We start from the raw sequence: 26,802 nt of genomic DNA, 5'->3' as shown, positions 1-26,802 counted from the left end.
CCAGCACATCATATAGTGTTCAATTATGAAATCTGTGAAGAGGCCAAAAAAATGTGATCATAGATCACATAACTGTTAAGGGCGGAGGGTGGTGTCTTTGAATTTCTGCTTTCAGTGGCCAGTAGAAATTCTGCTATAGCAAGAGCAGAAACAGCGAGCAATTAAGATAACAAAAAACTTCTTCCTTTTAATTTGGTGACTCTAATCAAATTTATTATCCTAAGTGGCCATGATTTCTGGTCCTGAATCTTCAGAAAGGTTACACTCCACTACAATAGTCTTCTCTGAATGTTGAAAATGTCAAGAAGCTGAAGATACTACAAGGTAATAAGATAAATATATCCATTCAGGATTAGTGAAGATTATTTTCTGATACTCTGATACTGCAAACTGAAAGCCACTGAGAGGTATTCACTGGCCACTCTTTTTAAAACAAAGTACCAAGGCATCAAAGTACACTGGTCCTGAAGGTCAATGACTAGAATAACAGGTTTGAGCTCACTTTTAGGCAGACATCCCTTCCCAAGAAACCCCTAGAGAGTGTTGAGGTGAGTTTCAGCTACAATGAGCTCAAAATTGGCCAAGACCCGTGGAATGATTTTACTTTCAGAATCTTCCTATATAAATTCACACAGAACCAGGAAGTTAGACTGCTAACTCCAAATGTCTTAGATGATCTGAGCATGCTAAACAAAGCGTTGTTCCTATAACATGATTCAGACTGTTGCTGAATTACCAAGTGCAGAATCACATAGCCCTCCTGAAAAGATGCCCAACAGGACATCATCGGAATTTGTTAGTGACACCTATAAAGATGAAATTTTGCTCAGATCCAGGAGGATGAGGATTTTTCCAGCACCATTTTCTCCCATGCAGGTGTAACTGTGATGGCTTCGGCTTCTTCTGAAAGGACTGACTCTACCCTTGGTCCTTCAGATGTTCACTGAATAGAAAGCTATTATAGTTTGACATCTCTGCCTCCATTTTGTATCTGTCTCCCAGCTTCTTTAAATTTGGATAATGTTACTGCACAGCTCTTCATATACACATGGTAATCATTTGAAGGTCTTTCATCTAAAAGCAGCAGTCTCCCCTTTCAAGGTTAGAAGCACCAAAGGATGAATAAGATATATTTGAGATTTGCAGAGACAACATAATAAGCAGCTTGTCAGTCACCAGGTTTTACCTCGGCCTAGTTAGCTTTAATTATCACGTGGACATAGTCTAGAGTCATCTGAGAAGCTGGATTGTGGAACAAGCTAGATCCAGTTAGCCTGTTGGCACGTCTGGGAAATGTCTGGATTATTAATAGATACAGGTGGTCTCAGCCCCCTGTGGGTGGCACCAACCCTAGGCAGATGGTCCTAGACTATTTGAGAAAGAGGCAGCATGAGCCAGTGAATGAGTGAGGCAGTGAGGCAGGGGGTAAGCCTGTTCCTCAGATTCCTGCCTTGCATTTCTGCCTAACTTCAATCAATAATAAACTGTAACCTGAATGTATAAGCCAAATCAACTCTTTCTTCCCAGAGTTGCTTTTGGTTGAAGTTTTCTTTGTTGGCTTGCTTAGTTTTAGGTTGTTTCAGAAATAAGTTCTGACTATTTAGGCCTAGCTGGCCTTGAACTCACAGACATCCATCTGCGTCTGTCTCTAGGGTAATGGCAATAAAAGTGCGTGCAACCACACCAGGTGCTTGATTACTTTATCCCAGCATCAACACCTGTAGAAGTCCCCCAGCACTGCCCTAAACCCAAAAGAACAAACTCCCAACGTTCTGACCTATCCTTTTCTCATAGCCATTGTCTCCTACAGTCATCTTGGATTCCAGGAATAACTCAGAGCACAAACATCTTACCATGAGTACAAACTACATGCTGTGCTTCCAACCCCCTCCCCCAGAAGCCCAACTCTGATAGCAGCAACCTTCTAACTGTCTGCAAAACTCTAATCCTGAGATATTGATCAAGTGAACCACACCTGGATCAAGACGGCCTGAAAATGCATTCGTATTCATTGCTCTCCTTCTTGTGGTCCTCCCTTATATTATCCCAAGCTCTTGTCAGCTCCTTGAAAATGGAGCATGAGATGTTAGTCTCCACACCTCCAGGGTAGTAATACTGAGTGATGAATCTCTTTCCTACTTAATCATTACATTTGCCATTTGGATTTACAAGTGGGTGGCCAAGCCTTATCTGTTTGGATCCCTCAAAGTCAGGTTTCCACTGGCTTAGGAGCCCCATAATCACCCCTGATCTTGTATCCACGTAAGTACTCATTAAAAAAAAAAAATCCATTGCTGAACTGTTCTGACTTCTTTGGTGAATCTTTCACTTTGTTTTGTTGACAGAAAAAGACTCCAGGACCACCATTTGGCACTCAGATTTGGAAAGGCCTCTGTATTGGGTCTAAACAGCTGACAAACATCCCAGCCCCTATACTTGAAGGCCCCAAAGTGCTACAGATGCGTCAGTTCATCCAGCATGAAGTCATAAAGAATGAGGTGAAGCTAAAGCTACAGATTTCCCTCAAGGTAACAGAATCTGGATGACATGATGCCTATCCCCCCAAAGGATAGGGAACATAGCAAATCATTCATGTTCATTTCCTGAAGAGCCTGAAATCATCTAGTTTTTACCAATATTTACAATAACACTTGGACATCAGTCACCTAAAATAGAAGGTTAATATGTAGAAGCTACTTAATGATTCCTGTATTAAGTTTCAGGAAGCCCAAAATTTGCTGCTATAGTTTAAAAGAGAAAACTTTCATGTATATTTTCTATGTGGAAAGTTATTGCTCTCTGGAGAAAATGTAGAATCACACATTAATCTGATACTTGTTCATGGGTGAAAAAAGTTGCTGCTTTGAAAACGATCTAAGATTTTATAAATATATAGCCCATTATGTGATCTTATCTATAGCACCTTTCTAAATTTAATTCTGTCAGCATGAACATTATATGCTTTTTATGGTCATTTGTCCAGAGCCTAGCATTGAGAAGAGGGTCAACATTGATACATAATTGATCTGCTGGAGGCTGCTCTGGCTGGGAATGAGCTAAGGTGGAACACAGAGTCGGTATGAAGGCTAAAGACTGATGATTGCTGGCCTTATAAACTTACAGTTTGTGCTTCAATAAGCACTGGTTTCTTTCTATGTAACTCTCTCTTACTGTTTTGTGCTAATAAGCACTGATTTCCTTTCTCTCTTGCTCAAGGACCTCTAGCTGGTCAGGCCAGAGGCTAGAAACTCATTAACTCTTTATGAAAAAAGAAAGGAAAATAATTAATTTTTTTACACTGGCAATATGTATAGACCCATGCATATTCACACACACACGCGCGCACGCGCGCACACACACATACACACACACATCTGGTTGGGCCAAACCACCTTGTCTCATCAGCTCCATGAGAGTTCATGCAAACTTACGTACACACACCTATATTCACAAAGATATAAATGTTCGGTGGATGGAGCAAGCTCCATTCAGTGAGGGCCAATGCAGAAAAAAACTCACTCATTCTGGCTAAAAAAGAAGCTCCCACTTTTATTGATCAGAGAAAGAAAAAGCTTCTTCTACCTTTTCATTGCGGAAAGTAGTAAAAAGCTCCTAAGTGAGAACAAAAACCTTGAAGTAAGAAAAGGCTTCACTTTCTTTATGGCGGAAAGAAAAAGGCTTCTACTCCCTTTGTCCTTCTTAATTCTTATACTTTTTCAGGATAAATGCTCACATTGTTTTTCAAGCATCATTACATCCCAAAAGCAAGTCTGAGATATAAATTCAAATCATAAATTGAATAAAGAGTTACAGCAGAAATGTTTACATGTGTTCCATTAAGATTAGTTTCTAGCTAAATATTCTTTATTTATTGTCTAGCTCTATCTTCATTAAAAGTTTAGAGCAATAATTTTTATGTCATAAGTTAGCATGGCTTTACCAAGAAATAAATCATCTGTCTTGTGTCTCATTAGTTTTGAAGTTTTGTATGAACAAATCCAGTCAATATTCTCTGTCCTTGCACTTAACAATAAATTGTCCATTCCCAGTTTATTACCTTTAGTTATCAGATAATGGTTTCACAGCTAACCTAGAAGGAATATTTTCCCTGATGGTAAATTTTTTCCAAAGCCTGCTTTCTTATCCTAGTGCAATTAACCTGTGATACATAAAGGTTTACAGAGTCCTGATTGCACTTTCATACTATAGAGGGCTCAAAATTACTTGCATACATTTAGGAATTCAATAGAATCATTATTAGGAATTATGAAATCATCAATTTGTCTGTATAGCATTACTACAAGTGAATGTCTCTTTGATGATCTGCAAAAAATCTGCCCAATAGGGTGGGCTAATGCCCAGGCATCATTAGAATATGTAATAATGACAGGAAAGGCATATCAGCAATAAGAATCAGTCCTGATATGAGATTTCTGAAGGCCCTGCCATTCAGAGTTTACCAATTACAGCCATGAAAAACAGTGGGCCATCTCTAGAAAACTCACCTGTATGTCTTTAGTCTTTCCTAGATGTCTCCTGACAGTTGATCAGGAAGGAGTATATTTCATCTAGAAGCAAAGGCATGAGCTAAGTGATGTATACAGACAGTACTGAGAGACCTAGAATCATCTACCCAGTTTATTCATTTTAGTGAAAGGATGCTGAAGCACCATGTTGCAGTAAGGGCCTTCCGAGGTGCCTGTGCAGTTCTCTCCTGTGCCTTTAAAGCTTTTGTTATGAGCATATCAACACTTAGTTTATTATTATTATTAATCTACTGAGAAAAATATTTTCCCAGTGCTTGACTAGCTAACTGTGTGTTGAGAGGTGTGAACTTATCCCTTTAGTCCTTCTGTAATGTTCCCAGTTAACACTGATTGTGCCAGTGTATTTCTCTGTCTGGTTCTTGATTCTTACCTGTTTTATTGATTCTCCTGACCTAGGACTATATAAACCACATCCTGAAGAAAGAAGATGAGCTACAGGAGATGACAGTCAAGGATTCCAGAACAGAAGAGGAGAGGGGCAATGCTGCGGATCTCCTCAAGCTGGTTATGGTGAGAGGGTGTCCTACAGACCAGTGTTTTTTCTACTGTCTCACTGTCAGGTGCTTCCATGCAGAATGCACATGGGAGAAGCCACATGAGAGTCCTGCCAAGGCTTTGAAGCATTTGCTTCATCCACATTATAGCTTATTTCTGTGGTAATAGCATTATGGATTTACTGAATTTTCCAAATATATCTTCCTTTGGCTCTTCCTTTATTCACAGATAATTCCTCAAATAAAAGATAAGTAGATAGACAGATAGATAGATAGATAGATAGATAGATAGATAGATAGATAGATATAAATGTAGATATTTTTACCTTGAACATGTATTATTAATTTTACGTTAAGAAATTAATGTTCATTGAAATACTGAATAACTTAATGAATATGAAAAGAAAAGAAAAAAGTAATTTCTATAAAGTCAAATGATCTCTATTCTTAGAAGTTCATTACATAAAGGAACAACAAAATATTCAAATAAATTGTGTATTGATATTTAAAACATAAATTCACTTTTTGTCTTTTCCATGAGTCACATTGAGCACACAGAGAATGCTTCTAAACAGTTTCCACATGTAATACAATTAACCTCTAGTAATTCTAACCTTTGTTTCAGTCTTTCCCTAAAATGGAGGAAACTACAAAAAGTCATGTGACTGAAGGTAACTGGAATTTAATATTTTTCTGTGTTCTACCTAAGGTTTCAGAGGACTTCTTAAATATACCTGTTTGTCATTCTGTATGCCACAGCAAATCCTCTCATAATCACCTCTGCTCCCATATGAGACATGCTGTTTTGCAGTGATTTATATTTTCTTTCCGCCCTGAAAACAGTGATCCCCCACTTAATTCATCTTTAACTTTCCTTTGTTGAATAAAAACACTAATAATTTACTTTCTTATTGACTTCAACTCCATAGAAAGTAGCTAAGAGATAGCAAGGAACCAGGGACCAATGGCCCCATGTGCATGCACATGGCTTCCAAGCATGTGCACAGACATTGCCCACACCTTGCACTCTCTTACACTATATAACACAAACAGCTACTCTCAAAGGGACTCCTCCTGCCCCAACAAGTGTGATGATATCAGAACAACAGCAAAACCCCAGAGTTTTGCTGAGGTTTTGTGTTCAGCTATGTGGCAGAGGCCCCAAGCTGTCTGTTGTGGGTTTCACTGAACCCTCAGACATGTTTGGTGCATCTCTCACAGTATTGACTTATACTCTTGTTTTGTTGTTACTTTTGCCATTGTTGTTTATCTAGATTTTCCCCTTATTAAGATTTCATAGTATAACAAAGTGACATGTGACCAAAGGTGATGGACAGCCACCCCTTCAGATGGCCGTTATGAAAGAGGCCATCACGGTCTCTAGTACTCCTCTGTCCATATACTCTCTTACCACACTTTTATAAGATGGCTCCTGCAATAGAGCTGCCAGTGAACATAAATACAAAAGGTCTTCTTAAAATTAAATTTTTGGCAAATAACAGTCTGTATTAATAGTATATCCCAAATATGGCACGTTACATACTTATCCTTTAGAAAATGCATTTAATTAAAATGCAAATTTTATTTACCCTGTATTTGATCTTACAAACTTACCCTGGGTCATTTGAGCTTGCAAATTTTGGCCCAAGAAAACAGGCATGTGTGATGGAGACAAACCTACAGTCACCCAATGTTAATGGTTAAACAAACTATATTTCTCACATTGGTGCAGGAAGGAAACAGCATACTGCAAACTGATCCTAATTGTTACCAATGGTGAGCATGAAGTCAGTGTCTCCTATTGTATTTCCTAAAATGTTTTTTAAGATTGTTCCTATAAAAACATTAGTTTTACAATAAAACAAGTTTGAGTAATATTTTACATTGTCTTACTTCTTACAGATGTATAACACACATAAATTAAAAGGTACAGAAAAGTCCCCTAAGAAGAAAACTTACTTACCCTTGTCTAAATCAGTGTTTTCTAAGTTTTCTTGTCTTGAGCAGGTGTCCTACTCTTTCTCTGACAAAGTGACATCTCACTGATGCTGTGTGCTCTAGACAAACTCTAAGCAACATCGCCCAAATTCTTAAGATATGTAATATTCAGATCTTTAGAACTTGGTAGCAGGTATGTGTTTAAAGAAACAATTTCAGTATGCTGGCTAATCTGTTTTAACATGAGGGAAATCAGTTCCATGACACACAGCTTCCCTAGCACCATAGGGCAAGCGCATTGTGATGCATTTACATTTGGGTCATAAGGATGACATTCACTAGCGGACATCCCATGGACAGTAGGATGTCTGATTACTGCACGCTACAGCTTGAGTGCAGAAAGCCTCCAAATCAACTGGTAAATTAAATGTGGGCTCTTGAAGAGATTGCAGATCAGCAATTATGTAAGGAAGAAACATTATAAAGAAGTCAACACTAAAAACAACATTAAATTAAAAGTAAAAATAAAAGAAGTCGATTCTAACACTGTGTTACATTTAAAGTTGCAGCCCACCTAACAGATTTATTCAAGCAATCCATGGCTTCAGCTCCGAAATGTTCACCAGACAACTTCACTAAAGATTTCTTAGAAAAGAAGTGGGGGTAAGCTATGCTGGACGTCTGTTCTAGTTAGTGCTGGCACACAATAGGGAATGGAGGGCTGTGGGAATCATCGAGGCCCTTCTCCCAGTACACAGTGTTTGAGAGCACCGACTCTTCACCATGTTTTTTTTTTTTTCTTTTCACATAGGAGGAGTATGTCACAAGGAAAGAAAAGCTGGAAAGAAAAGCTGGAGCAACAGAGGTAATTCTACCCTGGTGTAAACATAAGGTCGTAAGAAGGCCAGAGTTGTGGAATCTTAGAGTTCTATAGGTTACCAGGTCCTTCAGGTTCCCAGCCACCGCTTCAAGAAGCCAAGGTGGCAGGCAAGGCAGCCTATTGGGAAGTTAGGTAGATCCTTCTCTCCTGCAGTAGGACTCTCTGGGCTCTCTCTGGGCTTCTGGTAATCCTAATATACTCATAAACATTTTAACACTTGGTCATAAACACTCAGGATTTGTGTTGTCTGCTTTAGAAATGTATCCTGAACATGTTAATACTTGTTTTCCCTCCAGTCTGAGCTTAAGATTTCAATTCCAGTTTTTTACCCATAAAGGAAGCCAAGTGTGTTTATATATCTGCGGTGGGTGGCCACTTGTACCCAAGAATTGCTCTTTTCAGAAACTTCAGCTTCATTAAGGTGTCAGGGCTACACTTTAGAATAATTGGAAAATGGAACAGTAAGACTTATTTTTCATTTACAAGGTTGAACTGGAAGGAATATGATGTCTGTAGTGGAAGAAGACCTTGTTGTCCTTACACATCTTAGGTCCCTGGCTGAGATCCCTATAGCAAAAGACAAACTGGTCATAGAACATAATATGGATTTATTTAAGTTTTATATTGGACAGGGGATGTCATTTTAAAAACGAAGATGTAAAGAAATGACTGGCCCTGTACATCTATTTGCTCCGTCTGATTAATAGCCAAGAATACATACAGTGTGGTAAAAAGTATTACCTAATATTAACAACCTTAGAGAAACCAGTGAGGTCTGGATAGAGATGCCCCTTCCCTCTTCATATAGTGAAAATACCTCTCCCATGAAGGTCTGGAAATCAGATTCAGAGAAAGGCTAGAAAAGACCCTTCCTAGGTTTTATGGCCTAGACACAATATATGAGGGGTTGTTGATGGAGAATAAGACTGGAAGCTCAGGGGACAACAGGAGATAGTGACTTACTATTTTTTATTTGTTTGTTTGTTTGTTGAATCCACTTTTAAATTTTATTGCCAATCTCAAAATTGCTATATCTGTAAGACAATGGACATGGCAAATAAAAATAAGAACATTATGATCCAACAATGATGAGAACTGGTATGATGATAGAATTTTTAAGTCCTTTGTCAACTTCATGCATGTATTTAATGCATTCTGGCTACTATTTTGCCTGTGTCTCTCTTATGTCTCTCCCACCTCTCCTAGCCTCTCTCCTCCCACCCTGCCCCTTCTCAGACTCATGACGTTGGTTTCTTGTATGACTCATTTGGTTTAATCAGGGCTATGTGATTATTTGCTGGATTGTAAATGGATTGAGACAATCTATTGGAGCCCGAGGGGGTTATCAGTAGGAACACAATTGAAGACACTATCTCCCTTTCCCCAAGTCTAATAAGTAAGAATTAGGAGCCCTGAGTCCCCCTCCATCCTGTGCACACATATATAATGATCAAGGGTCTGAGGACATACTCTTTTAACATCTTTTAAGTGCTGTGGTTATTCATGAGGTACTCGTAATTTTTTAATTGAAATATTAATAATTCAAATTTTAACTTGTGGGTGGGTAGTTATTCATAATCAGAGAAGGTGAGGCTCATAATTTATTGTGTGGCATAAAAAGAAAAATGGTGGGAATAAGAAATGTGAGCTGAGTATGAGGAAACCAGCATGTCAAGAACACAGAAGGTGCACAGTAAATGTGAGGTCAACAGAAGAATCACCACTGAGACTGGACCAAAGGAACATAGACCTCTCGAATGCCAGGTTCATTGAATCCACGTGAGCAACCTCCAGACTGCCATACTTGAAGGGGAAGCCCAGTGAGGCAAGAGAGAGAAGGTATTGTGATGGCAAACTAGACTTGTTTAAATCCTCACAGTCCTTCCAGGCATGCAGTCTGTGCACGGTCACTGATCTGAGTCAGCATGTCTAGGGACAGCTAAAGTATGATTTCTTGGTGGAGTTTACTATACTGACTGGTTGTTGCCCTTCAGGGATTCAGTTTGCTTATCTATAAAATTTGAAGTGCATCAGCTGGGGTGACTGACAGTTGCTTAGAAGTTGTCAAGATCACGAGCTTAAAGATGTATAACCTAGCTCATCATTCAGCCCAACTCTGTATTAATTATGCTGTAGAGTACATATGTAGTCTTGATGTTTTTACTATAAAATAGAGATAGCAAGACTCACCTGAAACCCAGATTAGATCTCACTGACCTTACCTGTGTATTGCCTCCCAGTGAAAGCATTCTAAATTGGAAGAACCAACTCAGAGCAGTGTGGGTTGCCCTTTAATTTCCCAACAGCCTCTTGGACTTAGCTCTTTGTATTGTGTGGTGTCTGCTGCTGCTCCTGAAATTATGGAAGCCTGTGGCTGTCACTTAAACCCCGAAGAACCTCACAACCTCAAAAACATGCATCCACTGGAGGGGCACCTTGGCTTTAGGCATTTGAGATCAACTGGCATTGCTAGTTCCTGTCTCATAAGAATCTGATTTTCAAAAGAAGAAATATGACAATGGAAGCAAGAAGTGAGCACCCACCCACCAGTTAGAGAATTAGATGGAGCACCCCTTTCATCCCAGTACTAGGAAGGCAGAGGCAAGTAGGTCCATTTGCTCAAGGCTAAGTTGCTCTATAAAGCTAATTCCAGGCCAGCCAAGGCTGAATAGTGACTCCCTATCCCAAGGGGGGGAAATGGCCATCCAGTTTTTTCCTTCTCAGTTTTCCCATCAGTGGTTGTAATGGTTTCCAGTGGAATTTAGAGCAAAAGCATAAGCAAAATAATTTTTCCAATGTGTTTTGTGTGTCTTTTCTTGCATATCATTGTGGAAATGTGAACCAGGAAAAATATTGAGAAAACACAAAATTACCTAATGCAAGTTAAGACAAAAGAAGTAACGCCTTATTTTAAGTCTGAATTGAGCCCGTTATTTAAGTCACAGGTAATTAGATGTAATTCATAATAATTTAATCTGGATAAAATGGTGCATTATATGTTAAAATGTAAGCTCTCTTTCCTGATACTGTGTGCCTATTTCAACAATGTGACCAATAACTCTCACACTTCAAATCTGTGTTTGCACAAGCACACACGATAAAATTTCTACCCATGCGTGACTGTCACTCCCTTCTCTTCCTTGCATGTGACCATTAATCATTCTTCTAAGTTCTTCTTTGAGCCAAGTACTCTCTGTTGATGATTAACCAGCTGATAACAAATTCTATCTTAGTTAGGGCTTTACTGCTGTGAACAGACACCATGACCAAGGCAACTCTTTTAAGGACAACATTTAATTGGGGCTGGCTTGCAGGTTCAGAGGTTCAGTCCATTATCATCAAGGTGGGAGCATGGCATCATTCAGGCAGGCATGGTGCAGGAGGAGCTGAGAGTTCTACATCTTCATCTAAAGGCTGCCAGAAGACAGGCTTTCAGGCAGCTAGGAGGAAGTTATTAAAACCCACACTCACAGTGACAGACTTACTCCAACAAGGCTGCACCTCTAAATAGTGCCACTCCCTGAGCCAAGCATATTCAAACCACTATAAACTCCAATTTGAAGTTTTATTTCATTAGAATTTTCTTAGTCATCAACTGTTAAAACACCATTAACTTACTGCAAGTTCTTAGAAGCCCACAGACACTGAATGTTTTCCTCTTCCATGTGAGTCCATTCCTATAACTGTAGCTGCACACCGGCCTGCCCCTCACTGCCCTTCGATGAAACCACAATGCCAAGTGAACACTTTCATATGTCCACAATGTCCTGGAGTTCTTGAAAATTCAAGATACTATTATTAATCAGAGGAAGTTCCCAAAACCATGACTAGTTAACAACGCCCAGAATTCTGTTTCCCTTGCAGAATTTTAGTTGTCAACCTCACCTTCAGGGCCTTGTCACCATTGCCTATCATCTTAGCTAACATATCTGTGACCGTTAACATAAAATAAGTATGTATCTGATGTAAGTCTTGTGGCTTTTCCCTTAAGTATGATTATCTGGAGAAGCTTTCCAAAAACCTGCCTCCTTTTACTAAGAAAAATGAGGCTGAAACCAAGACAGCTGCTGTTCTGGATCCTTACTCAGGTAAGATGCTAATATGGTACCCATGCCTATCACCTGAACTTAACTGACCCACACCCAATACAGCCCCTTGGGATGTAGCTGGCTCTCACATCTGTTCTCTCAATGACAGTTGGTAAGTAAACTTGCTGTTGGCTGCATGCTACGGATGTGTTGGAGTTATATAGAGAGCAAGATGTAAATTGAATTTCAGATCCATTATTTGTGCCTAAAACACTTGAAAGATCAAACTAACCACAGGACATATGAGAGGTTTTGATGAGACTAGAGGATTTACATAGTCTCAACATAACTCCCATGCTTGTTAATTACAGTAAGTAAAGTAAATATTCATGTCCCACAAAAGTACAGCATTTTATACCTTAGCCAAGTAGTTAAATTTTTATCAAAGGTAAGACTTTCTATCATTGAGGGCCTTCCTCACAGAGTTCAGTGTGCATAATAACTCTATAGAATTCATGTCAAAAATCCTTAATCCGAATCCAACCAAGGGAATATAATTGACAAATGTGTGCCAGTCAGTAGACATTATATAATACAACTGGCTTGGTCTTGACAAACAAGTCAGGGTCAGGATGCATATGTTGTTCAATCATAGAACCCTTAGCTAACAGGCACGTGACCTTAGGTTTAGTACCCAGCACCACACACACACACTCAGAGTCAGTATCATGAAACCAAAAAGATGGGACAGCTGTCATTCAAAAGAGACCATATGACATCAAAACATCATGTAACCAACCAAAGGTAGAAATGCACAAGTTTTATTAGGGAACTGTATATCAGAGGACACGAACAATTCGTTCGTTTCTTAGGTATAATAATGGAGCATGGAGACAAAAGAGAATGTCTGTATTCTCAGCAGATGTGTGCTGAGAGGCTGAGAGAGTTGACATTGAAATGGAATGTAGCTTTTCTTCTCAGTAAGCTGAATAGTGAGGAGACCCAAAGAGAGCAACTTTCCACTGAATAATGTTATACCTACAGTCCATCCACCCGAAATATGCATGATCAGAAAAAGCCTGGACTTTTTAACAGAGCTTGCAAAGCAAAGATCAGGGCTAAAAAAACAACTTGTGATTGTGGTGAGGAGAGATCAGTGATCCTGAGCTGATGGTTCTGAGTTGTCAAGCTCACCACAGGCCACTCCCTAAAAGGACAGCAGCCTTTCAAGACAGTCTTTAAGCAGCTTTATGATTGCCTTCCCAATCATAAGTATATCTATTTAATTTTGTTTCATATTGTAACTGTTTCTTAAAGATATGTATTCTAATGAAGAGATGCATTTTCACAGTAATGAATATGTTGGAATCATTTTTGTTTAGCAGGTAAAGGCAGAGGCAGATGGTTTGGCCTCTTGGTAACAGCATGGTGATGGCTCCATCTGGTCCTTCTGCCCACAAGATCCAGCCAGCTCCTAGGGAGTATGCACTCTGCAGATACTACCTTGTTTGTTAGTGGCAAGCCAGGATCAAATTATGAGGACTCTCTCAATGATATGCTCATATGGAGCCTTTTTCAGGAGAATGGGGAAGTACCCTGCTCATTGAGAAACCCACTGTTCAGTGTTGTTTGTATAAGTGTCAGTTGTCTCTGTGTCATTGGCCATAATGTAACTTTCAATGTTTTCGGCTTTTAGATTCTACACTGACTGTAGTTGCAGAAAAAGAAGCCTCAAATACACATCTCCTTCCAAACCAGGAGGTTGCTGAGAATATCCAAGAGTCTACTAGCCAGAAAGAAACTGAATATGTAACCAAATCTCTCCAGACCTCTTTTTCCCAAAACCAATATGAAAATTTAATGACATATCTCAACGAGTCTGATAGTCGAAGTCAAACTGAAATTGAAACCAAAGCTACCAAGGAATCTGCTAGCCAAAACCTCATTGAGAAGTTTAAAAAATCTACCAAGAAGTCTGCTAGCCAAAACCAAATTGAAAATCTAATGAAATCTACCAAGGAGTCTGCTAGCCAAAGCCACATTGAAAATGTCGCCAGACCTCCTACTGAAGGTATGGCCATTGTTTGCTTCCTTTATCTCACATGTTCAAAGTAAATGTTTTATGTCTTTAGAATGCAGGATCTTCCCATCTTGTCTCCAGCACTGAGATTTCAGGCACAGGCTGCCATACCTAGCATTTTACATGGATGCTGAGGAGCCAAGCTCAGGTCCTCATGTGCAGGAAATGCTTCACTGACTGACCCTTCTCCCTGGCATCATACAGTTTATATATTTATATTATATATATTTATAATACATATAATTATATATGTGTGTATAATTTATATATTAAGAGGTTACTCAGACATGGGGGAGGGGACGTGGCACTGGCTGCTTCCCTAGAATACTTGGATTGTATTCCAGTTTCAAGGTATCCAACACCTTCTCCTGGCTACCTTGGGGATCAGGTATTCATGGAGTACACAGACATACATGCAGGCAAAACGCTCACACTCAAAAAATTTTAAAAAGGAGAGGTTACACCTACTTGAGAAGCTGAGGCAGGAGGATTGTAAGTTTAGAACAGCCTGGACAACATGGGAAGACTTGTGTATCCAAAGAAAAAAAAACTCACAAAGACATAAAAGACACTTGTGCTAGTTGTGATGGCGTGAGCCTGTAAGAAGGGAAAGAAGGAATAGGAAAAGGCAGGGACAGTGGCAAATGACAGGAATTGTGCAGGAAAGAATCATCAAAGGGTTGGATTAACACAGCTGAAGTGGAGATGAGGAGAAGTGGGCGGGCAGAGGAGATGGCTCAGTGGGTGACATGCTTGCTGTGAAGCATGATCCCTGAGATCAGTCATCCAGAAACACATATGTGAAGAGCTGCATGTGACAGTGTACCCCTGTGATTCCAGAGCTGTGGAGGCAGAGGCAGAAGGATCCTGGAGCTTGCTGGCCAGCAAGTCCAGCCAAATTTGGTGACCCTCCAGTTCAGCGAAAGACCCTGTCTCAAGAGTTAAAGTGGAAGGCAGTTGGGGAAGATACCGAACAGCAACGTCTAGCCTCTGCATACCTGTGCACATGCACACACACACTTTATATGCACACACACACACACAGAGATGAATGCGGACATATACATACAACATACACACATACAGAGAAAAATGGTAAAAAAAAAAAATTACTTGGAAATTATCACTAAAGTGAGTCCATTAGGGCTGGTCAACTAAATGGGTATTTGAGAAAAAAAGAAGAATCAAGGTTGATCCAAAAGTTAGCTTATATAACATGCTGTGGGGCAAAAAATTTCTAGTGCTTCTGTGTCCTTTGCTGCCAGGCAGAAATCATGCTATGCACATGGCTACATGCATAGGAGAGTTGTGAAAGCTGAATTGCTTAATATACGTGAACTTCTTGGTGCAGTAGACAGCACATGGCAAACTCCTCCTCATTAGGAGTAATAATATTATGAGATGTTAATTAGCATCCATTGAATAAAGCTATTAGAAAGACTGCCTCCATGAAGAATGCTGGCCCACAGACAGCAGAACACTAACCGCTCAGCTCCACCTCCAGAGATTCTGCTTACTCCTGATTGACAACAGGACCTGCCTGACCTAGGTCCAGGAATCCATTTTTCCAGAAGCTACCCTGAGATGATGGTGCCCAGATAGGTTTGGTGTCCTGTGGAATCTGACCCACTGGGGTTCACATTCCACCCCTGACACTCATGACAGCTTCTTAGGCAATTTATCTTAGGCATCAATGTTCCTCATCTGTAAAGTGGTGGGTGGGGGGGGGGAGAGAGAGAGAGAAAGAGAGACAGAGACAGAGACACACAGAGAGACAGAGACGGGGGAGGGAAGAAGGGAGGGAGAGAGAGAAAGAGAGAGAGAGAATACTGTGGTTGTATTCACTGAAACTTCATTTTAATGAGAAAACTCAAAATCAACTAAAAAGAGGAGAGGTAATGGATTTACTCCTGTTCAAAAGCAAACCAGAAAAGAGGCATCAAGGGCAGCCCCACAGATAGCCAGCTCTGGCTCTAAGGCGAGGCAGCCGACGAATGCATGTCTGCTAGCTTGTTAGCCTTCGAATTCTCCCTGTCCTCCTTTAGTCCCACCCTTGTCTTCCTTTGGTCTGATTCTCACTCACAAAGGGCAGCTCATTCCCATGCAGCAGGGATCCTGAGCCTAGAGGCCCAAGTTTACACCTCTTCCAGGCCAAAAGTCGATAGGCAAAGTGGCAGTGTCCCCATCAACTTTCATAGAATTATCCAGGAATAGGCCTTGTGGCTCTGCTTTGGACATGTGCAGTCCCAGTGACACAAACCAGAATGCCATGGTCCCAGATGCTTGTAGGGTAGAAGTGCAGCTTCAAGGGGGAATAACTGGCACACTGAGCACATAGGCTAAAGGATCTCCTTCAGCCCCCCATGCCCACCCCCACCCTCACCCCCAATCCTCTCAACCCCTCCTCAGCTCCCCCATGGCAGCTCAGTGCTCTCAGGGCTCTCTTAGATGGTTTAACAAGGGCAAAAAGTCTCTGTAGAATTAGTTCTCTGTGTGGTACTTGCCTGTAGATCATGCCTGCTCAGTGATCCCTGCTTTGTTATTTGAATCCTGCCCTCCAATTTGTATACATGTGCTTGTGTGTGGTTGTTTGATATTTACTTGTGTGCAGGTATCTGCAGAAAATGGGGAGGGGTGTCAGAGCCTTGGAGCTGGAGTTACAGGTGTTTGTGCGCTATCCCACATAGACACTGGGATCATCTAATCAGATCCTCTGGAAAAGCTGCAAGTGCTCTTAACCGCAAAGCCATCTCTCCAGCAACCCCTCCCCAACAAAAGATGTTTAAATAGAATTATTTCAAAAGAATTTTTAGTTCAGCCCTCCTGAATACTTGGAACAAATATAAACAGCTATGGCTTTGTGGGTTATTCACTTCTGCACCCACCTTCAAATGACTGAGAGGGGAAAAAATGTTACCAAGCAAAGGATTCAAACCTCTGGTTTCATCTATTTATAATTACTATGCCATGTTTTAGAGCTGTAGGAATTGGGATAGACTTGACTTGTCTTAAGGTGGGGCCCCTTAGTGGCAGGAAATCTTTCAAAGTCAGTGTTTCACTAGCGACCCTTGCTAACTTAACGGAAATCCTGAATACCAAAGTGTAAGATGAGCTGGTCAGAGGGAAGTTACGAAGTTACTTGAAAATGTAGAATTCATTTGTTTAATGGTGCTGTCATCTCCTGCTTGCCATCTCAGAGGAGCTGAAAGGAACAGAGAGAGGCATAGAACTACCTAGAAGAATGAATGAATGGAAAATGAGGAAGAAAGAAAGGTTTTATTTCTGTAAATGCACCCTTTAAGGCTTAAAGACAGGACTGGAAAGATAGCTCCGTCTCCAAAAGATCCAGTGCTGCCTTGTGGGCTCTGGGACACCTGCCCCTAGACACACACATGCATACGCATGCGCACACATAACCACACACTAACAATTGTCCACACATAAACACACCCATATGCACATAAATAATAAAGTTAATATATTATATAATAGTAAAGTAAACATTAATTACAAAGAAAGGGATGCCTGGTGAAGTTTCCAGGCTGGTCCATACTCTTCTATGTTCTAACAACACCTCAGATGTGCTCTAACTTAAACTTGTTCTCTCACAGAACCAGATATCTTCGTGCCAATCAAAATTCCAACCCAGTCACTGCTGCAGGATGTTACTGGACAAGCGAGAAAGGAGAAAGTGAGGTTACCTCATTACATGATGAGCTCCAAGCCCAAGTCTCAGCCTCACACCAAGGTAACAGAGGTGCTGGGCAAGTCTCCCAGGGCCTTCTGTGCAATTGAAATGTGTTGAGGTTCCTGCCAGCTCTGTGTCCCCACCATTCCTCCACAGGAGCACAAAACACTCAGTGCTTTGCTGCCACTGGCTCGCGCCAGCTTCTGAGTGTCACCAGCTGGCTGGCAGGACCCTGGGAGTGGTCACTTTGGGAAGAATAATTCAGGTGCTGTCTGTTGTTTACAGGCATTATTGGCCTCCCTTCTGTTTGTGAGCCATGGCTATGCCTTTTTGTCAAGTCCCTCTATTCTGGTTAAATGGTGATAATTCCTCAAACTACAGTCTTTAATGTTTGCAAACTTACAAACACTTGTTCTGGAACCTTGTCCTCTCTGCCTGTGCACCCTCACTTAAGGACAACCACTAGGTGTCTCTTGTCACCTGCTCTACTTTCAACACTGTCTAGGCACTCCTACAAACTGCCAATCTTGGGCCAAAGGAACAGGAAACTTCACGATCTTCCCACCCAACCACCTCCTCTGAAACCTGTAAGAAGGGACCCGCTACTCTGTCACACATGTTAGATATCCGAAGTAGCATAATGAGACAAAAGACAGATAGAAACCAGAGTCTGACTTCAACAGACAGGACTGTGTTCATTAGCACACACCATTAGGAGAAGCCTCCCTCCTCAGGGAATGAAGGGAGTTTGCAAAGAAAAAAAGCTAGCTGGGACCTGTTATAGGGGTACAGGGGGACCTGTTACAGGGGTACAGGGGGACCTGTTACAGGGGTACAGGGGGACCTGTTACAGGGGTACAGGGGGACCTGTTACAGGGGTACAGGGGGACCTGTTACAGGGGTACAGGGGGACCTGTTATAGGGGTAAAGGGGATGTGGGATTAGGGGAGCTGATGTGGCTCTGGGGGCTATGTGTGGATTTGTGGTCTGAGGAATTGTCTGCTTCAGGGAAGACAGATCGTATTGGGAGACAGGCTGTCTTTACAAACTTCCTTCTGGGTTGTGGCTGACCAATAAGGTTGGAGAAGGTCAACTGTACTCTCATGGGAATCCTGTTTTAAAGCTGAGGCTCTCTATCAGCGTGGGCCTGAACTCTTCTCCAAGTTCTCCCCTTGGTGCTGTCAGCCAGTCTGTCTATGGCATTAATAACTCTTCTGATAATTTCCTACCTCAAAGAAGAACAGTACCCCTGAACCTAAAACCCAAGACCATTCACTTAGTGAAGCTTAGGATAATGTCCAAAGAGCTTGAACCGGTGCAAAGTATGGGCTCACATTATTGGAAATAGAATAATAGATTCAAGAGTTTATTGGAAATGAGGCTGTTTTCAATATATAATTCTATATAATGGGATGCCTGCATAGAATAAAAGAAAGACAAAACTGTCTGGTATGATAATTTGGTAAGATAGTAGTTTTTAAGGTTGTCATCCTGTGTCACGATCATCCTGCCCCACCCGCCCTATCACAAGAAATTCCTGTTCTCTTTCCCTATAGGTCAGGATATGTCCCCTTCCCAAATTCCTCATCTTGTTAGCTTAGGGTACAATGCTTTATCTGATAAATAATTTGAGACTTGAGACTTCCCCCTTTTCTGATCATGGGCTCAGTCATATTACAGACCTGTAACTTTCGGCTCTCAAAGTTCTGAGACCATTCAGCACACCAGCCAACACCCAAGGAGGGAAAAAGGCCCAGCACCTCTCTTTCTCTATGACTCTGACAAGCACTAAGAGCACTTCATATTGAAAATGGACCATAGCAATCTATTAATTAAAATGTTCCTCTTTTATACTTCCCTGCCCAGCTTGTTCTCCTTTAGCCATGGTGGGTTTCTCTATTCTATCTGTGCTCACAGCCTTTTAGATAAAAAGTTTTCCCATCAGCTCTGATAGGAATACTTGCTTATGCTCACAAGTGAAAACAAAAAAAAAAAAGATTACCCTTTCTTTACTTCCATGGCACACACTGGGCATCACCATGGTGTTACCATGTTACAGTCGAGTCGTCATGTTGCCGAGCATATGTAACTGATAATCGTGCTTGAAAACTTGAATGTGCATATGTATTACATACAAGTTTGTTAGAGATACGGACTCTGAATCTCTAGGTCTGATCTGTGACAGGAGAGTCTGCAGCTTAATTATTGGGTGATGTCAGTGATAGGCAGAGAGCAGAGGTTTGCTGTGTGTCTTCCTGATCAGCAGTGTTGGCAACACCAGAGAATGTTTTAAATGCAAAGCTCTCCCCAATCTAGACACAGAGAGTCTGAAACTCAAGGAACAGGAGCAGTAACCTTGAATATTCTGGAAGATTCTGCAGAAATCTAATCAACCCTGGCTAGCCACTGCCCCAGAGGAAAGAGCTTGGACCTAAGGATCAGGCAAACCTGGGGTTGAGACTTTTCTATTTAAGCATTCAAGCAAATGATTTCTTTCAACTCTGAACTTGCACTTTCTTCTCTTTAAAGCAAAACCTAAAATATTTATATAAGAATATTGTAAGGATTGCATGAGACCGTACATAAGTCTTCCCTCAGCCAAGCGGTCATTCTTTTCTAGTGTTAGTGGTATTTTCTTTAATCAAAAACTCTCCTTCTCTCTTTTGTCAATGTCTCTGCTCTACAAAGGTGGAAGATCCAGTCGGGGGGAAAGTGAATACATCCTCCATTGCATCCGCAGCTATTTACAACCCAAAGGCATCCCCGTTTGGGTTCCACCTTCTCCCACCATCAGTGAAGTTTGGAGTGCTTAAAGAAGGACACACCTATGCAACCATCGTGAAGCTCAAGAACGTTGGTGTGGACTTCTGCAGGTGAGGCAATGGCACCAGGCACCTGCCTGTGTTCCTCTAATGCTTGTCTTTCCTATATTAATGGCCAGTTACTGAACTATAATGACATCTTGAATTTTGAATAATCACATCATTTATTTCTTTATCATTTCATTCATTCTTCAACAAGTCAGTATAGACTGGACTCTGATAACATGATAGCTGCTTTCATGCCTTCTGTAAGTCTTTATTCATGCTTCAGTAGAAGCCACACAACTCTGGATCTGACCTAGCAAATGCTAATAATTTGTACACTTACTTCAATAACTAATACTCAGGACTTGAAATGGTATGTCCTAATTTGCTCTCTTATTGCCATAAACACCATGACCCAAAGCAACTTGAGCACGTAAGGGTTGATTCCAGCTTGTGGTTGTATTCTATCCTGAAGGGAAACCAGGGCAGGAACTCAAGGGAAGAGCCTGGAGGTAGAAAATGAAGCAGAGATGATGGGGTAATCAGTGCTTACCAAGTGCTTACCAGCATGCTTTTTTATAGAACCCAGAACCACCGCCCAGGAGAGCCACCAACCACTGTGGGCTGGGCCTTCCTACATCAATCATTCATCAAGAAAATGCCCCCACAGACTTGTTTACAGGCCAATCTGATGGATATAGTTCCTCAATTGAAGTCCCCTCTTTCCAGATATGTCAAGTTGGCAATTAGTATTTGCCATCACACTATAATAATCACCAACTGTGATGACCTCAATAAGCATTTGTTTGTGCCTAATAGGAAAAGAGCTCTCAAAAATGTTTTGCATATTTAAGAACTATGACATATCATAGGACACATAGATATTTCAAAAGATTATTGCAGTGATGCAAGTAATTTTTGTGTCAAGAGCAGCCAGAATGTACTCACTCTGCAGGAATCCTGTATATAATTGAGTTTTCCTGCCCCCAGTCCTCACGAACATTAGGTCTTCAGACTTGTTTGCAAAAGGACCTATTGTCCCTGGAATTGGAATTACAGGATATGGTACGAGACTCAGTGGAGATGCTAGAACCAGAACTCAGGTCCTCTGGAAGACTGAGTAGTATGTGCTCTTAACCACTGAGCTACCTCTCCAGCCCTCGCTTTGTAGACTTTGACCTGTTTTCTCCTTCTGCCTTGACTCAACCCCTGGTAGCCACCCTTGTTCTCCATTTCTGTGTGTTTTAGAGTCCACATGAAAGTGAAGTAATACATTTTCTAAGTCTGACTTCTTTTACTTGCCATGCTATCCTCTAGGTTTGTCCATACAATAGCAAAAGGCATGATCTCTTAGACCAGGTTTGAATATTATTCCATTGTTTAGATCCACCAATGCTTATTTTTATCCACACATGTGTTGATGGATGCCTAAGTTGCTTTCCTATCTTAGATGTCACGAATGGCACTGTAGGGTACAGAGCAGTGTTTAACCATACTTACAAGATGGAGTTTTTAGTTCTTTTGGTTACGCTCCCAAAGGAGGGGCTGCCAGGTCCTGTGGCTGTTCAAATGTCCAATATGTCTTATCTTTGGGTTTTCTCTTAAAATAGTCATCTTAAAGGGTATGTAGTGGTATCTCCTAATTAATTTGTATTTGTCTGATAATTAATAATGTATACTTTTAATGTGCTAATTGGCCATTTTTATATGTTCTGTGGAGAAATGCTAATTCAATTCACTCATTTTTACATCAGATTATTGAGTTTTTTCCCATGGTTGAATCTAATGAGTTCTTTATTAACTTTAAGTGACCTATCATAAACAATCTCTGTGGTTATTTTTTCTGTGATTATTGCTTGCTTCCAATACAACTTTACTTTGTTGTTACATTTGTAGTACATAAGTGTTTTACTTTGATGCATTACTACTAATTTAGTCTTGCTTGGGTCCTCGGCTTTTGATATGATAGCCAAAGTCACTGCCAAGGTCAATGTTCGGAAGACTTCTCTTATGTATTTATCCAGGAAATATAGTTTTGTCTTTGTTTGTTTGCATCCCAAATGTTGCCCAGATGACTCTTCTCCCAAAATCTTTCCTCCTATGCTCCCTCTCCTTCTCCTCTGAGGGAGTGTCTCCCTGGTATCCCCCCAACCTGGAGCATCAAGTCTCTGAAGGATTAGGCACATCCTCCCGCACTGAGGCCAGACAAGGCAGCCTTGGTGAGGAACAGATTCCATAGTCAGGTTACAGCTTTAGAGACAGTCCCTGTTCCATTTGTTGGGGAAGCCACATGGAGACTGAACTGCATGTCTGCTATATATGTGCTGGGGCCTCGGTCCAGCCTGTGTATGCTCTTTGGTTGGTGGCTGAGTCTCTGAGAGCTCCCAGAGGTCCAGGTTAGTTGAATCTATTAGTCTTTCTATGGGGTTCCTATCACCTTCAGGGCCTTCAATCCTTTTCCCAGCTTTTCTATAAGAGTCCTTGATCTCTGTTCAATGTTTGGCTGTGGGTATCTGTATCTGTTTCAGTCAGTTGCTGGATAGAGCCTCTTAGAGGACAGTCATGCTATGCTCCTGTCTGTAAGCATAACGGAGTATCATTAGTAGTATCCAGGATTGATTTTTATCCATGGGATGGGTCTCAAGTTGGACCAGTCACTGGTTGGACATTCTCTTACTCTCTGTTTCATCTTTATCTCTGCACTTCTTGTAGGCAGGACAAATTTCGGGTTAAAGGTTTTGTGAGTTGGTGTCTTTATTCCTCCACTGGGAGTCCTGGAGGTATTTTTTTAATGGAGACGCCCTCCTTCACAGTGAGTCTAGCTTGTGTCAAGCTAACATAAAACCAGCCAGCACACTCTGCAAAGAGGAAGCACTGAGGTTTGGAGAAGACTGCTGCACAAGCATACTGCTAAGTATTGTATTTTGCTTTTGGCTTTGCACTTTTGGAGGCAGGCTCCCAGTATCTAGCATTGGCTGGCCTTGAATGTACAGCAATCCTCCTGCCTCAGCTTCTCAAGTGCTGGAATTGTCTGTGCTATCACACCTTGTTTCTTGTGGATATTTAGATAATTTTCTTCCATTCCATGGACATAGAGCATCTTTGCATCCATTTCTTTCCTTCTGTGTCTTTCACAGTGTTTTGTGACTCTGAGTATATTGGTATTTCCTTGGTTAATTGTGTGGTTTTCCAGTGCTATCACATGCAAACTCACCTTCTCAATATTTTAGCTATCTTTGTGTAAGATAAAAATTCTACTGAAGGTTGACCCTGTACCAACAAACTTTATGCAATTTATTCACACCAGCAGATTTACTCCTGCAGTATCTGGCTTTTAGGTGAAGAGGCAATTTTACTTCCCCCTTTCCAATTCGCATGTCTTTTCTTTCTCTCACCTGATGGATGTTGTTAGTGCTTCTCATACTACAGTGAATAGGACTGGTAAGTACATTTCGTGAGTACATTTGCCTTTCCTCAGACCTCAAAAGGAAAGGCTTCATCTCTTGGCCTTTTGTAGGAGTCCTTACATTGGGATGCAACTTTCCCTCCATGCTTAAACCATTCAGAGTTTGTATTTAGGAAAATACATCAGACTTGGTCAGATGCTTTGTGTGTGTCAATTGAGATGATCAGTTTTAATCTCTGGCTCTCTAAAGGTAATACACTGACTGATTTACACACACACAATTGACTGATACATAGCATGTCTTGATGTACTACTAGAGGTTTCACTTCAATGTCCATCAATAATGTGTAGTCTTCCCGTGATTTTTTTTTTCTAGCTTGGAACTATTAAGGTGGTGCCGGGTTGAAGTTGAAGTTGGAATGAATGCTTATTTTTGCAATTTGAGATGACCATGAACCTAGGTGGACCAGTGGTGGGATGCTTGGAATTAAATGTGATTTAGGGATCAGATTGACAGGGCATACACTTGCAATAGTTAATCTTCATGGTCAACCTTATTCTGTACAGTCATGTAGGAGACACACTTCTCAGTATGTTTGTGAGAGCATTTTCAGAGAGGAAAGAGTCACCTTGGATATAGGAGTACCCACCTTACACACACACACACACACACACACACACTGACTGAAAGGGATAAAAGAAGATAGAACAAATTGAGCATGTGTACTCGTCTTTCTTCTTCCCCAAGACGAAGCATGACCAGCTGTCTCATAGGCATGCCTCCTCCACTGTGCTGGACTGACTGCATCCCTCAAGTGTGAGCTACAATGAGCCCTTGCTCTTTAAGCTGCTTCTGTGAAGCATGTTGTCACAGAAATGTGAAAAGCAGCTAACATAGGAAGCCTTGATCTAATCATCCATCTCTCTAAGTATTATTTTCTGCCCGGGTGTTCCTTTTCTTCCAGACTCAATCTATGTGATGATTTGTGTTTTTTAAAGAAATATATTCAAGTTTCATATGAATTATTCTATTTGGCAGTGTATAACTGTTCATGGTAATCCTCTGTGACAGTTTTTATTTCTGAAGTTTCATAAACTTTTGTTTTTGTTTTTCTTTTTTTCATTTCCAGTTTTCTTTGGCTAGCTGAGAGCTATAAATTTTCTTTACTTTTTAAAATAACATCTCAGTTTTATTGACTCTGTTCTTTTTTGTTAATTTTTGATTTATATTCTGCTCTTGTTTTTTATCCTTTCTTTCCTTTGGCAAATCTGAGTTAGGCTTATCCCTTTTCTAGTTCCTTGATGGATAATCTTGGACTATTTAATTGAAATCTTTCTTCTTTTTTAATTGTTGTCTGACACTGTTCCTGAGGAGACATAAACAAATATCTACTAATCCCAGACAATGAACCAAAGTAAAAGCCCACCAAAGTCCATCCTGGTGAAGCAGTTAGGGTTTATTGGGGTTAATTACAGGAATTGGGTACTAGGTTATTTACAGGAATAGAAATGACTCAAAGACAATTACATCGCTAAAGCTCACCTCAGCAGGGTTCACAGCTCACAAAACCTGGAAACTTGGAGAACATTGCCCAACCTGCAGGCTGCTCAGCATGTTGGGAAAGGTTTCTTTTGGAAAGCTCAGGTGGTCTGGGCCTCTTCAGGCAGCTCACCTGATCTCCACTCCTTCCAGGTGCCTTGGCTGATCTGAGCCTCTTCTAGTCAGCTCAGCTTGACTTGGAGTGTCCTTACTGATTATATATTCTTGGGGGTGGGGAGTGATCTGGTAAATCTGGTCAGAGTGAGGGACTTCTTTGAGTCATTACTTCCTGTACCACAAGCACTTCCCAGAAGGATGGACTATTTCATCTCCTTAGACTATTTCATCTTGGGTTTTAAGGAGCTTCCTCCAAGATGGAGGCTTGTCTCTGAGAGGAGATTGGCACACATATCAATGCAGACATTTCTTGAGATAAACCTCCCTCTTGGGACCCCCTCCACCCGCCACAAGGTCTGCCTGCACCCGACTCCCTTCACCTGTTTTCTAGTCTCTTTTGAGTTTCTTTTCACTCTTCCATTGCTTGTTCAGGAGCATGGGGCTTAAATTCTACAGAATTTTCCAGATTCTTTCTCTAATTGAGTAATCATTTCAGGCTACTGGTGTCTAAAATGATACTAGATATTATTATCATTTACATTTTTAAAGACTTGTTTGTGAGTCATCCTTTGGTCTACCTTAAACAACCTGCTAGGACAGGGAAGTAGGCTCAGATATTCTTCCTTTGGATGAAGATGTAGAACTCTCAGCTCCTTCAGTGTCATGCCTGCCTGGACACTGCTATGCTTCCTGCCATGAAGATAATAGACTGAACCACAGAACCTAGGGGACCTTTAACCAATGAGCCACTGCCAAATCTCTGGCCAGAGGACCTCTCTGAGTTTCAGCCATGGAGCCCACCAACTCAAACAGGCTAGCCAAGCCAGCCATGACCTACCCAAGCGAGTCAACTCAACCAAGATTCTCTGAGACCAGCCAGTCTTTGACCAGCTGCCTCGGCCCGGAGACCCCTGACCCAAGAGCTCCGCCCTTGTGGGTCTCAGACTGTGATTGCCCCGTGCCCAGAGTGGAGGCCTGTGGCTTCCCCTAGCCTAGTGTCTACCAGGTGCAGTGTGGAGTGAGCACAAATTCCTACACTTCTGGCCTCCTGAGCCAGTTCCAGACACCTGGGGCGGCAGACACATGGGACTCACAGCACAGCCCAACAGGACCCACCCCCACCCACACACGAGCTACAACCCCACAGAAGATGGTGGTACTGAAGATGATTTAAGCTCTATAAATCTGCTGGCTCAAGAGGTTTCACAGGAAAAGCTGTTGGTATGTGGCCTAGAGAGGTTTTGTGATATTTTGGTTAAGAATGTGGCTGCTTTTTT

The 26,802-nt window shown here is 41.2% G+C and overlaps 1 protein-coding gene across 1 annotated transcript in view; it reads left to right on the top strand.

The window, feature by feature from the left end:
• The window catches only part of Spag17 (sperm associated antigen 17), a 215,576-nt gene that overhangs the window by 173,002 nt on the left and 15,772 nt on the right, over positions 1-26,802 (top strand). The window contains exons 36-45 of the mRNA XM_028753003.1: positions 2,346-2,528; positions 4,944-5,057; positions 5,667-5,712; positions 7,543-7,642; positions 7,794-7,844; positions 10,705-10,804; positions 11,851-11,947; positions 13,584-13,958; positions 17,579-17,715; positions 20,344-20,528. Coding sequence (XP_028608836.1) covers positions 2,346-2,528; positions 4,944-5,057; positions 5,667-5,712; positions 7,543-7,642; positions 7,794-7,844; positions 10,705-10,804; positions 11,851-11,947; positions 13,584-13,958; positions 17,579-17,715; positions 20,344-20,528 — 1,388 coding nt within the window. The remainder of the gene's footprint in view (positions 1-2,345; positions 2,529-4,943; positions 5,058-5,666; positions 5,713-7,542; positions 7,643-7,793; positions 7,845-10,704; positions 10,805-11,850; positions 11,948-13,583; positions 13,959-17,578; positions 17,716-20,343; positions 20,529-26,802) is intronic.

Source organism: Grammomys surdaster, unplaced genomic scaffold (genome assembly GCF_004785775.1).
Source record: "Grammomys surdaster isolate TR1022 unplaced genomic scaffold, NIH_TR_1.0 125941, whole genome shotgun sequence".
In the NCBI taxonomy this organism is placed as follows: Eukaryota; Metazoa; Chordata; class Mammalia; order Rodentia; family Muridae; genus Grammomys; species Grammomys surdaster.
This window is presented reverse-complemented; position numbering and strand designations above follow the sequence as displayed.